The 13,661-nt window shown below is 31.5% G+C and overlaps 1 protein-coding gene across 4 annotated transcripts; it reads right to left on the bottom strand.

Moving 5' to 3' along the window:
- Positions 1 to 353: 353 nt before the first annotated feature.
- Positions 354 to 8,573, bottom strand: LOC109794308 (transducin family protein / WD-40 repeat family protein). 4 transcript variants are annotated; one of them, XM_020353776.3, is made up of 10 exons: positions 8,337 to 8,572; positions 7,798 to 7,864; positions 7,064 to 7,317; positions 5,964 to 6,558; positions 4,158 to 4,799; positions 2,838 to 3,278; positions 2,360 to 2,551; positions 2,082 to 2,138; positions 1,307 to 1,369; positions 354 to 625 (listed from the first exon to the last, which is right to left on the bottom strand). In XM_020353776.3, the coding sequence occupies exons 1-10, from the start codon at positions 8,366 to 8,368 to the stop codon at positions 539 to 541; spliced, it is 2,430 nt and encodes an 809-aa protein (XP_020209365.1). In that variant the 5' UTR covers positions 8,369 to 8,572; the 3' UTR covers positions 354 to 538. The 4 variants fall into 4 exon arrangements, with proteins under 4 accessions (XP_020209365.1, XP_020209355.1, XP_020209361.1 ...); XM_020353766.3 differs by lacking the exon at positions 354 to 625 and having other exon boundaries at positions 752 to 1,369; positions 8,337 to 8,573; XM_020353772.3 differs by lacking the exon at positions 354 to 625 and having other exon boundaries at positions 752 to 1,369; positions 4,158 to 4,784.
- Positions 8,574 to 13,661: the final 5,088 nt, after the last annotated feature.

Raw genomic sequence — 13,661 nt, 5'->3', positions numbered from 1 at the left:
TAAGCCTAGAAATAATTATTTGTTATTATTTCATATATTTTCATGAACAAGTTTAAAATAAAGTTCTTATTTATTATTAATAAATAAAACATCAGATCAAATAGTTATGATATTTTTCAAATCTAATTTTTAATTGCTCACTCTGATCCGGTCTTTTCTGATCTGATGGATCTAAAATAAAGAGTCTGGGCTCGACTGCGCTAGGCCATTTTGACACCCAAAGAACGGTGAATTTATCTCCATTTCCCCATCTGGACGTGTTAAATAAAGAGTATTCCCAATCCCTACTGGGCCTTGGCTCAAAAAGAATTTCAACAACCACATGAGGTGAACTTACCATCGTACAACGAAGCTTTTACAACATCAATGCAACTATAGTCATTACAAACTCTACAAATACTTCTTTTTTTTGTCCAAACTGTTAGAATTTTCATTACAAGCAAGCAAAGGTTAGGCCATGCCAGCCCAAAATTAGTTCTAGGAAACATTGATTGTAACCTCTACAAAATACATACATACATGCATACAAAATTGTACATCAAGCTCCCATACTGTGGAACGGGCAAGGGCGCAGATCATTAGAATCATCCTTGATGCCATGGCCACTAGATGCTAGTAAGTTGATCTACAAAAATAACAAAAATTAAAATAAAACTTGAGAAAACTGATCTCCCGCTGATTTAAGTTCAAAAATCATTTATCACTCTTCTTCTGAATCTTCCAATGTTGATCGCATAATTAATAAGAACGCAATTTTTGTTCTTGTTTGGAGGGAATGGAAGACTGTAAGTTGGAAAATGAATAAAGAAAATAATAACATTTTACTATATATACCTGTGCAAAAACAGAAGGACGAAAACTTAATTGTTGGATTAATAGTATATCTCTATTACATCTGAATATCAAATGCATTTTAATTTTAAATATAGTAGAAACACTTTATCAATTAATATTAAAGGTAGAAAATGAACTTGAAAATTTTCCCAAAGAATCCTTCTAATTATATAGCAATTTTTATTAGGATATTTTAACATATAAGATAAAGAGCAATAACATTGTAAAATATTTAGTTCTAGAAAATAAAGTTAAGTGAGTTAAACTCGTAATGTAGCTTTTTTTACTATCGGTATCATTGTCTCCATTTTCTTCCCAGATTTGGAGGGATAAATAATGGACTAACTACCTCAATATAGTTTTTCTCCTTTTTACTCGCTCCAAACAAGTAAAAGAAAACTTGGAGAATAATGAATATGTCATTGAGATTGTCGTGGTATAGAATAATGCGCATAAGAAAATATGGTACAACCTTGACAATTTTTGACTTGGTGCCTGGTCGCATGTAAGCCGCTAACACGCTCAAATTGAAATCCTGTATACAACATTTAAAAGAAACACAGTGGAACTAAATCCTATTCGTAATATCAAAGGAAAAAGAATAGAAATACATGATGCAGAAGAGATGAGTTTGTTCGCAAAGGTAAAAATATAAAAATATTTGTTCTCTTCCATTCCGCAAAGCATTGCCCACCCAGATAACCACCTTAATTCATGTTGAAGTTCACACCAGGAAGGCAGGAAATTATTGGGGTTGTCACCAATCCCCACATACTTTTGCATCACAAGTAATTTGCATGTATAAATTACTCAAATTAGCAATTTCAATTTTCATGCAGTGAATCGGTTTTTATGAACATCTTAAAGGCATTTTTCAAATGTTTATAGGAAAAAGACACATGTAGAAGGGTCACGCATATAGGTGAATGTATAAAGCATGTCAAAATCACAGTCATAACCATAATGTAAGAAATTTGATATAAAAGCTGCCTAGACTTTTTAGTTGGGAAAACAAAAAGATCCACAAGAATCAAGAATGCGAAAAAATTGATATACTTGAGATTTTCATAGATTCGACACAGAAACAACCAACCAAATTACCAAAGTAGGCAATACGAAGAAAAATGTAAGAACAAAAAAAAGGAGTTTAAAATCATAAAATGTCCAAAAATGACTACTATACTAAATGCCTTCTCTTTTTTCCTTTTACCAAGAGAAGGCTGGGAAAAGCTGAAAAAATAACTTACTCGGAAAGGATCACCCCTCAAAGATTGAACAAACACGGAACTTCCTAAGCTTCTTCCCTGCATAAAAGTAAACAAGTAATCATAGTGTACAATGAAACAGTAGTTCAAAAAAATGAAAGCACAATAATCATAGAAAAATATGGGAGGATATATAAACTTCCAAAAATGGCGCATAGATCCTCCCCCCAAAAAAAACACTCAACCCTTTTGTAAATGTATATCTCTGTATCCTCCATGCGGAAGATGCATAACACACATCAAATTGATGATTGATTTACCTCAAGGGATATATCTCTCAAGCGCTTTCCTGTTTGCGCACAGCAAATACGGACGTGTTCATCACAACTCCCACTTATGATGTAGTCCCTCCCATTCATGTAATAAGAACGGGTGTAATTTTGAGAACTTTCAGTGGGAGCTATATCAAAAACTAAGTGAAGCCTACCATCAACAGCCAGGTATTGTCTAACCTGAATAAACTTACATGTCAGCCTGGACACTAATAATTTGTTCTCAAGACAATTTTCCAAAGAGAAATACAGGCATGTATTTAATCAATATATATAACAAAAATCCCAAGAAAATTGCTACTAGTTTTAAAGCCGAACAAGATTTGCATGGTTGCAGGGCTTACTTTATTGAGTGACCAGTAACTACACATTACTTAATAAACTCTGACCAGTCCTACATAGATCGCAAAAAATTGCACTTCACATGCAGTGACCAGTAATTAATCACACAACTGAATTAAATTACCTCATTATCAACCGCTGATGCAAGAATATATTGATCATCCGGAGAAAAGCAAACCATCACATTTCCTCTAGAGCTAGAAACAGTGAAGCAAGGGTGTATTGGTTTTTGTCTCAAGTCCCACATTTTGACATCGTGATCAAACGATGAAGTGGCAAAAATTGATGGGGAATGATTAGCAAACTTGACTACATTAATATGCCCACGATGCATATCTGTGAACACTTGTAACCGCTTCCCACTGTTGATGTCATATAAAGCAACATTTCTGGAGTAACCACTTGCAAGAAACAGTTCATCTGTAGAGTTAACATGAACAGATGTCAACTGGTCAAATTCATCAAAGGTAACACAACCAAAATTCCCATGTGCGCCAGTAACTTTTCTTGGTATTTGGAGGATGTCATACAATTTCAAGGAACCATTGTCTGAACCAGCTATAAGCTGACATGCAACAACAAAAAATGAAAAGAATCAGAAATTGCCATCCAAACAGAAATCACTTGAGTAGTACATGCTCTAAAAGTAAAACTAATAATGCAGAATGGAATAGTTTACTTAATTAATGCATTTGATTAATAATCTTTACAGTCATTCTAATAGTGTAACTAAAAACCAATTATCCTTATAATTGCAACACTGTACTAAAAACCTAAGCTGGCAACGCTGTACTAGCATTCTTGCAGAAAATCACAGAATACCACATCTCTCTCATTAAAACTATTTTTTGCCTCTTCAAGGCTATGCATGACAAACAACAGATTCCATGAAGGCTGATGTTGCATTATGGGACAATCACCTCAATAATTTCCAATTATATCTATGATGCTGATAGTATTCACCAAATAAGTTAATAACCATACTAAGTACTCTCTTCTGGTCCTTATTATAATGCACAATTTAAAAGAAAATGATAGTCCTTTTAAAAGGCATTTTATCATTTTTATAAACATTAATTTTATTTTTTTTATTTTTTTCCCTATTAAAGAATGTGAGTATATGTGTTTGTTGTTGTTAAATAACGATAAGAGAATTGGAAAAATAAATGTTCTCTTTCTCTCTTACCTCTTGAATTCTCCAATTGTTATTTATCAATTTTATTCGTATTGGTACATAAACTTTGATATGAAGTACCGTCTTCACCTCTCATGACAATTTAATGACAAGTAAGAAGGGTACATTGTGCACATGATGATTTTTTTTTATAAAATCAACTAAAATAACAACGCAAATTGGTCTATATGATTTTGTTATAAGTGTCTTTTAATAAGGATCAAAGGGAGTATAATTTACAAAATCAATTTTTATGCAATAAGCGCATACCTTTGAGGGATATTTTTTGAGCCAACAGAGACCCAAAACACTATTCATTGCTCCAAGTGATGGGATATAACTAACAATATGTTCATTCTCATGGTTTATGACAACTACTTCACCATCTAAAGTTCCAAAGACCATCAAACTAGAGTCAGATGGATGGTACTCAAACTGCCTTGGATGAAAGCCCTTGTCCAATTCACATCCTGTTAGAGAAAGGGGATGCAAGAAAGGCCAAGTTGAAGACCCCAATTTAGCAGCACAAAGAGACCTAGTATAAAAATATTGGGAATTTGCAGAAGGATATGATGGCCTATGCTTAGAAGATTGCACCTTATTGTGGCCTGATTTTATTTCTCTCATCTGTAAGATATTTACAACGCTCTCTTTGTGCTTCCATTTATATGGAAGATATTCAAAGTATTCAGAAAATATTCCAGTAGCCCTTTCCTTGTCAATCTTTCTGATTGGCATATTATCTAAATTTTTTAGATTTGGTAATGAAGCTATCATGAACTCTCTGTAATGTTTCTCATAGCATATTGGTGATGCATGACGAGACATATACTTCATAGAAACATCAGCAATACGCTCTGTAAAATCACCTTGCAATGACTCTTCTCCATCTTCATTCTGAAATGTGAACAACTAAAATTAAAGATAAGGAAGTATTTAGAAGTCACAACTTGGATAAAAAAAACTTCATAATAACATGAATCAATTTTATGCAGTTCAATCTTAAGCATTTCATTTATGTTTTTCCTTGGAACATGTTTATTATAATTAGAATTCAACAAATAGAGTCATTTACTAAACTTTCAAAATACAATTGAACCATTAAAACAAAGTCGAAATAGGCAAAACAGAAAGCCGTTACACTTTTTAAGTTTTAATTAATATGACCATTTCCGTATCCAAGCTATAATCATTACCACAACCAAATAGCACCTACACAATAACAAAAGTAATATCAAATGCAAGCTGATGTCATAACCTCACAAGTCTGAACTGATACTGACTGATTATTTTAGAACCCAAACAATTACCTTTTTCACAAATTGACAGCATACAATTTACAAAAGTACAATCATTCAACAATGAAAACATCCTAGCAAGAGGGGTTTGCCACTATTGTTCTACTGTGGAGACTTGAGACCACTCTAACACTTTGAGCGTGTTTAGATATAAGCTAAAAGTATTTTTGAGAGCTTTTCTATTGGAAAAAAAAAAAAAAAAAAACTTTAATTCAGTAGAAAAACTCTCAAAAGTACTTCTAAACTTGTATGCAAACAAATTAAAGAAATAAGGGAGATATAAATAGAATTGAAATGGAGTAGAAAACATATGTTGTTAGGAGTGATAGAAATAAGAAAAAATAAAATATAAAAATTGGCCTCTACTTATGTGGATGAGTGGCAAAGAGGGTGAAAAAAATGAATAAATTGTATAACTTAACCTTTTCTTCTATATAATTTTTTTATTTAACTAAACAAATGATAATTCAGATTTTTATAAACCTCTTATCTTATCTACAATTTCTTTTATTCAAAAACATTATTTTATAAACACTCATAACAAAATAAGCCAGTGCTGAAAATTAAAAAAAAAAAAAAAAAAAAAACCTCCAACATATCTCTCCACAAGGGGATAGTGTGGGCACCATATAAACTTATCACAATCCAAACTTGAGAAGTGATTTATTTCTATCCCATCCCTTTACCGGTTTACCCTCTATTTTTGTCCTCTCTAATTCATCCAAAACATAGTGTAAAGGAAATCTACTGGCGAGGAAAAAGTGGCCAAGTTGACTACCTCATTTTGAAGAGGCACTTCTGAATTCCAACCAGGAAAAACATCTGACAACCAGTATCTATTATGTCGACTAGTAAAGTCAACTTCACTATCGTCTGATGAATCCTCAACCATGCTTTGAACATCATGATTTATAGCTTCTTCATCAAAGGAATAGAAATTTCTTATTGGATCTTCAGCACCAAAGCTGGGATCTGTCAGTTCTGCTGTATCAGTGAAGGATTCACCAATAAAAGGAAGTTTATCAAGCAGGCTAAAATCAGAAGGGCCATCTGTCTTCCCGCTGGATGAGATAAAAGATGTCCCAGCATCATTGCAATACTGCCAATATTGAAACCTTAATTCAATCAAAGAAGGAAGCTTAGAGAGAGCTGCAACAGTTGTCCAAAGATTTGTAATCCGTGTATCACACATTGAGAGGCGCATTAGATTGGGCATACAATTAAAACAGTCCTCCTGGAAACAGGTAAGCGAAGAACTGAAATCAAGATTTAGGGTGTGCATATGCATGAACTCCCCCATTAAGTTCAGCTTCCGGAAACGAGAACACCTCAATGTCAAAACTTGGCATGTCAACCCCCTTTGAGAAATATCCCTAATGATAAGATCCAACATTAGTCATGAAAAGCAAAATATGCAACGAAAATCTATTAGTCATGAAAAGCAAAATATGCAACAAAAACATAATGCACCAGGAAGTGCAACCATGAAGGCCAGTTCTCCTGATAATGAATGAACCACTTATGTTTTAGACTTTTAGGCAAACATAAGCCAATTTGGTATAAATTATCAATAGGAACAAAGCACCTCATGCAATTTATGTTAATTGACTACTGTCAAAGCCAAAGGTAATCCTTAGTAAGAAAAGACCCGGTATCAGGATAATAACGTCACACCACACCCATTGATATAAAACCACCTTCTACAGATTTTTATTTAATAGCTTAAATACCCAATTTCCATATTCAGTAACATGGAGATTGTTGGGAATTTCCAGAATTCCAAAGGCTAGAAATTCCATGTTACCATTTCAAATGTGTTGAGAAGATGAAAATAAAGGTGCCTGCCAATAAAAAATTATGTCATCAACAGTAATATACCGTAAGAAGTCCTTTCCAAATGAAAGATCCTGTAGATGGACTACTCGAAGCTTTTGATTAATAGCTCGCATCAATGATAATGCATATTCTCCATTTAATACACACGATGATTCATTACATACATCAACCACTTCTATTTCAGAAGTATCAAGGTTGATGCATAAGTCAAGAAGTGGAGCAATATCAATATCCTTTAGGTCATCAATTAAAATATCCAGGATGCACAGCTCATGGTTGGACTTTTTGAACTCAGCCTGCACGATCATAGTCAGGTTTAGATTCTTACCCCAAAGAATAGAAGTAGAAAATGGAATACATTCACTGCCCCCTACACAGGGAGAGTAAACACATGAAGAAATGGGGGTATATATAGAGAGAGAGACTATAAGATCATGTTGGAATGGTCAAAATTGAAAGAAAAATATTCATGACTTTTGTAGAGATCATGTGACCACTAACTAATTTTAACCATCCATATATAGTTGTATGATCCGAATTTAATAGATACCATTTCTCACTATAAGAATTCACTTGATACGACCCCGTATATATATAATGCAATTAAAAATTGGTTGACACCAAAGTTTGATGTAAGCATGCATCTCTTATCCCTAGTTACTGTACTAACCAGGAAAAGAGCAAAGCTGCAAATATTTGAATATAACAAAGATGATGAAAAAACTTCCACTTCCAGTGCTTAGCAGTAAATTTTGGGATAGAAGTAAACAACAGACCTTGAAAAGGCTTGACAAAATAGAAGAGTTAGGCATAACACCATGTCTACTGCAGGAATCAAGATACCTAGAACCAAAAATATTAGGTAATTAGGATGGAATCAATAGAACCAAAAAAGGAAAGGAAAACAGTGATTTCACAAGCAATTGCGGAAGCTAAGAATGAATTTAAGCAAACAAGCCTGTATATAGACTAACTTGTTTCCCATTGTTCATTTAGTTTTTTATTTAGAACACAAAAAACTTGATTTAACAAGACAATGCTAAGGGAGCAAGCATGATAATTCAGTATATTGTACAAGGAAATTCCCATAATTTCCCCGAAAAGGGCGAATTCGGTTGAGAACAAACAGAACGCCCAGTTCCTGATTCCAACAAGCAACGGCCAATTCAATATTTCAATGGAAATTAAGAGCGAAAGATGAAACTAAGCACCAGCCACATTTTACGTAACCTAGAACAATTCGAAAACAACAGAAGATTGAAGAATACGAGCACAAGAATAAAGAGCATTTTAATTTTGAGTTGATGAAGTGCACCTGTTTTCCAAAGTTTGGATGTCGATGGCCATGGTGATCGCACAAAGTGGATTGGAAAAACTCTCCAATCAACACTAACAGAATCGGAAGCCAAACCGTAAATTTAAAAACCAAAATAGGTAAGAATAAGAGTACGTATGATACAATGCAAAGCACGGTCTGATTCAAACAGTTACCTCTCCCTGCTTTTTTTTTAATATTTATTTTTTCCAGTTTCTCTTCCCGTACTAATGGCTATACTACATCCTTCTTCTTTTGGTTGCTCTTCTTTTTCTCTAGGCCGGTAAATGGATTTGTCAAAGCCCAGCTATCACCGGGCACGCGAGTCCATGTAAGCCCAATATTCTAGAAAAGTTCAAAAACAGATTAAGCCCAATTGAAAATGAAGAGATGTACGTGCACGGTGCATATAGCATGCATGTATGGACGATTGCAATAGGTTTTTTCCTTTGAAAAAAAAAAATAAAACAACAACAAATAACCATTCCCGGGAATAACATTCTTAAGTATTTTAAAAAGAATGTTTGATTAGCAATTAAAATTAGTGTGAATCTATTTTAACATTTCCGAGAATAATTTAAACATGTGTTTATTTACAAAATATTTGCGAATTGAAAATAGGCGGAGAAAAAAAAATTAAAATTTAACTCCATCATTGTTGGAGATGAGGAAATCCTCGAGAAAGAAATTTCTATTTTTAAAAAAATATCAAATCACTTCTCTTTTTTTTTTTTTATTCATGGATATGGTTGCCACAAAAAATGTAAATAGGATTTGGTCTTCTTCCAAATAATCTAAGTTCTCAATTACAAAATTTATAAAAACCAAATATTTGATTACAAAAATTATAATAAAAAATTAATGACTCAATTATATTTTTTTTGTTTGTTTAAACACTAGTCACTATAGCTTCATAAATTTTACTTTTTAATTTTTATGATTAAAAATATTTTATTTTCATTTTTATATATACTTTCTTTTTCTTTTGTAGTCTTTATCATTTATTATTATAAAGATTAAAAGATAAAATTTATGAGAATATAAAGGTTAATTAAAAAAATGATATATACAGAGATTAATTGAAATTGAAATTTTAGAAATTAAAGGGTAAAGTTCACATAACTATAAAATCAAAACTGAATTATTATTATTTTTTTTTTGACTTTAAGAGCCTGCTTAAAAGTTTCCAAATTGCTCATGGACTTGCTAAAGTTTAATTTAAACCAAAAATCAATATCTAATTTGATTCTTTAAATTCACATCATGTTTATTTTATGTCTCTGAGAGCTTTTATGGACATTTTAGTCATCAAATTGTTAACTCGATAACATTATAGTCTTTTCTTTTTTAAATGAATATATAATTGAAATATTTTAGTCCTTTCTTCACAAATATATAATTGAAATATAAGCAAAACGTGAAAAGATAAATATGTCAGAAAGACCAAATTGTATATATTTACGCTTATTAGGACTAATTGAAATATACGTATACTATATAACATTCTAAGTTTAAACTTTTGATCTAATCATTATAATTTCAATCGATAAAAAATAAATAAATAAAATTATCACGTGATCATGTTAATATATCCATAAATCAAGTTGTATAATAAACACATTTTTAAGGTACTTAAAAATAAACACTGTCACACTTTTAAGAACCAAAATGTTTTATTACCCTAATTTAAATAAATAACATATTAAATTACTACCTGTATTTTAATTAAAACAATATTAAAGTTAAGAAATAACATAATTATAATAAAAAAAAATAACAGATAAACTATATTTTTAGTACATTTACGATTTTTAGAAATAAGTTACCGTTTCTAACAATATATACTTCCTATTTATATCATAGTTAATTATCCAAAATAAAGCATAATCTCACTTCTACAAAATATATATATATATATATATATATATATATATATATATGTATGTATAATATTATCGATTGTTGATTTTTGATCAATAATTAAAATTTATTATTTTACCTTTTATAATGAATTGCTCAAAGAAATAAAAACCCTAACTATTAAGCCTGAACGAGTGATTTTAATTAAAATTTTGATGATGATTAACAGAAGAAATAGTTTAGGGAAAAGAGAGCGAATAGGCTTTGTTAAAAACCCTAACTATTAACCCTAACTATTATTTTTTTAATAATTCGGACGATATTTCGGATTTCGGAGGATACAACAGTTTCCATGTGAAAATGGTTTGGAAATGTCAAATAAAGCCGTTGATAATTTTTTTATTGTTTTCTTCTGAGTAAGTCTTGTTAAGAATTATTATCGAAATCCCTTTACAATATATAAGGTACAAAAATATCAAGTTGGCATGGTTTTACTTCCCCTAGCCATCATTGAATGTGAGATTAAAACTTTCAAATCGAAATACAAAATATGTCACTAAAAAACCCAACCACGTAGGTCCCTCACATTGGGCATGCATTAGACTTGACAGCTACACAAATTGAAAAAACAAGTAAAAGAAAGAAGAAAAAGTTGACCACCTCCCTCCCACTTTTTAATGGGATCTTTTCTTCTTGCTCATGCTCATTTTCTTCCTCTTCTTCCAAGATTAGTTGTAAAGCTGAGCCCACCACTGATCTCACACACCCATTTTAACTACGTTCTTACATCAAGCTTCTCACTTCTCAGTTCTCACCCCTTATATTTTTTCTTTATCACCCAAAACCTGCGTTGCACGTGCTGTGGCGCGTAAAGAGGAAGGTTGCTGCTAAGACCAAGGAAAATAGCATATGGTTTGGGTCCCAAATAGAAGAGACTCTTCTTTAATGTTCCTGCATGCTGATTCATAAATTATTACGCTAGCTACACTCATACACACCACACTGCACAATACAACCACAACATGGATTCCTTTTGCTATTCTAGTCAAAACAAGAAACATACGTTGCCACAAAATGGGAAAGAATATTTCAACATGGCAGTTAGAAAGAACTTGGAAGCAGGAAGAGAGTGACAACATGCATTTCGAAAAAGGAAAAAAGAGAAGAAAAATAAGAGTGTCATCACAAGTGACTACCACACTAGCACGTGGAAGTCCTTTCAACTAGCTACTCAGAAACCTCCATCACAAGATACCTTCAGAAAATCCCCATTAGCCAGCTTAGATCCTCTTATAATTATAATTAACTAAGGACATATATATAGTCATGCCTATTGAATTCACGTGCACTTGTTCAACATGATTTACTAAGATAATCATTGTATTGAATATATCATATATAGCATCATAGTATGAGATGTGTGTGTAATTTAATTAGACCATTAAAAAATCACCAATAGAATGTAATAATTTTTTTTTATTTCCTTTCTTACAAAAGAATGGACAAATGAACATAATATCTGTCACGCATGCTACGAAATTTTTAGTCAAGTGTATTTTGAGAAGCCAATTAATGGCTAACAATGGTTGGTTCATGACTCGTTGTCCTCATTTCCATATATCCCATGACATAATTAGGCCTCGAACCCTATATGATGTTATAATCACAAAACTCACGGGAGTAAGCTTTCAATTAATTGCTGAATTATAAGATCTAGAGGTAGATAATTATTTAAGTCAGCAGTTGAAGAAGTCTTTGAAAAGAGTACAAAAAGTTAATCAACTTATTTCACCCATCAAGTTATAATTAATAATCATATGCCTAACCTGGACTCACTTGGATCACTTATGGTTTATGTATATTCTTTGATAGTGACAATATTTGAGGGTTTTAAATAAGCTTATGAGAAAAGTGGAAACTATTAATGCAGCTTTAGAATTAGGAGGGTGCAACATCAAATCCAACTGAAGGGGAAGTAGGAAAAGAAAAATGTTACGTCGATCTCCTACTTTTTGAAAGCAATAAACAACAATATATAGAAGATGGAGAAGGAAAAGGTTGTTGGGAAGAGAATGCCTTTGTCGATAAGGAACAACAATTTTGTCTACTGCATACATAAAAATGAGATTGGCCCACTAATCAGTAATCATTTCATTTAGTTGTAATTCTGGAGGCCCACACCTTTATGATAGTCCAAGTTTGAAGATCATGCAAACGGCTGTGATAGTGAAAGTATATAATATATAAATATAATGTGCATGTTGAAGAGTTTACAAATAGTTTATTTTAATTTATAATAATTCTTGTAAGTGTTTTTCACCTTAATTTAAAGTTTATCAAAAAGGGTTATTTTAATTTATTTAATAAAATTACAATTTAATTTATGTTATAAACTCTAATGTAATAAAAAAATTATTAAATATAAATACTTATTTAAATTATTTAAGTGAACGCACTGGTAAGACTTCCTATTTCTTAATTGGGGTCAGTTGGTGCGCACGTTAGCAAAATAGGGTTCCAATACTTTTTGTTTTTGGATGATGGGGCAACATTCTGAATCATAACTGATATTTAATTAAACTAACTGGCCCTACTACTGAAGAGTAAGTAGGATAGAAGAAATTAAAATCCAAAAGTGCACCTTAGGAACAACAGCAGATGCTAGTTGATACACAACAGATTCCCATCATGAATTCCTTATATATGTTTAAATTTGAGCCAATATATAGATTGGCTTAATAATTTCAAGAAGCGTTGTTATGAAACTATTGCATATTTTTTTATGTTGTTTTTAAGTTATATTAAAGATTACAAATCCCAGTTGAAAACAACGTGTGGAAATAGTTAAAACCTTGTTGAATTTAAGACGAGCTGAAGCTTCAGCATAGCTATGGTTGTGAAAATTGTTAGAGGCTAAATTAAATTAAACTTTAGTTTTATTAATTAACCTTATTTGGTTGAACAAGGAGAAGAAGAAAATTAAGAAATGAAAAAGAAATTGTATATGTTTTGCGGAGTCAGACTATCCTTTGGGAATAAAAAAAGATAGGCAGAAGAGTGTTTGGTTTAGTTCATAGTTCACAAGAATCTTAAGATCATGGTGGGAGATTTTCTTAGCCTCTTATTAGTTGGATGCACCGAAAAAAGGATAAAGTTAAAACGCGTTTTTCTCTGGGCCCCAACGTCATAAAAAACAATGCTTAACAGTTCATTCATCTTCTTTTGTTTATATACAGTTAATAAAGACGATTATTACTTTATTTAGTATCTATATTTTTATACAATTTTATTTTTATGATTATCATTTTATAAGAATTGACAAATTTTTTATTTTTTATTTATAAATTTTACTTTATAATTATCTATATTTTTAATAATTATTTATTATTACATGATTTTTATTATTTTCTATTTTTTAAAAATAATTCACAAAGGAATGAAGAGTCTTTTATATCTAGTAAAAAT

This window comes from Cajanus cajan, chromosome 7 (genome assembly GCF_000230855.2).
Source record: "Cajanus cajan strain Asha chromosome 7, NIPB_CcT2T_4, whole genome shotgun sequence".
In the NCBI taxonomy this organism is placed as follows: domain Eukaryota; kingdom Viridiplantae; phylum Streptophyta; class Magnoliopsida; order Fabales; family Fabaceae; genus Cajanus; species Cajanus cajan.
This window is presented reverse-complemented; position numbering and strand designations above follow the sequence as displayed.

What these genes read in the sequence shown, in the direction of transcription:
- LOC109794308 (XM_020353766.3), bottom strand. Translation starts at nt 8,368, where the DNA reads ATGGCCATCGACATCCAAACTTTGGAAAACAG. An exon ending in TTTTGTCAAGCCTTTTCAAG is followed by an intron (nt 7,318 to 7,797) that starts GTCTGTTGTTTA and finishes ATGATCGTGCAG; the next exon opens with GCTGAGTTCAAAAAGTCCAA. An exon ending in CATCAGCGGTTGATAATGAG is followed by an intron (nt 2,552 to 2,837) that starts GTAATTTAATTC and finishes AAGTTTATTCAG; the next exon opens with GTTAGACAATACCTGGCTGT.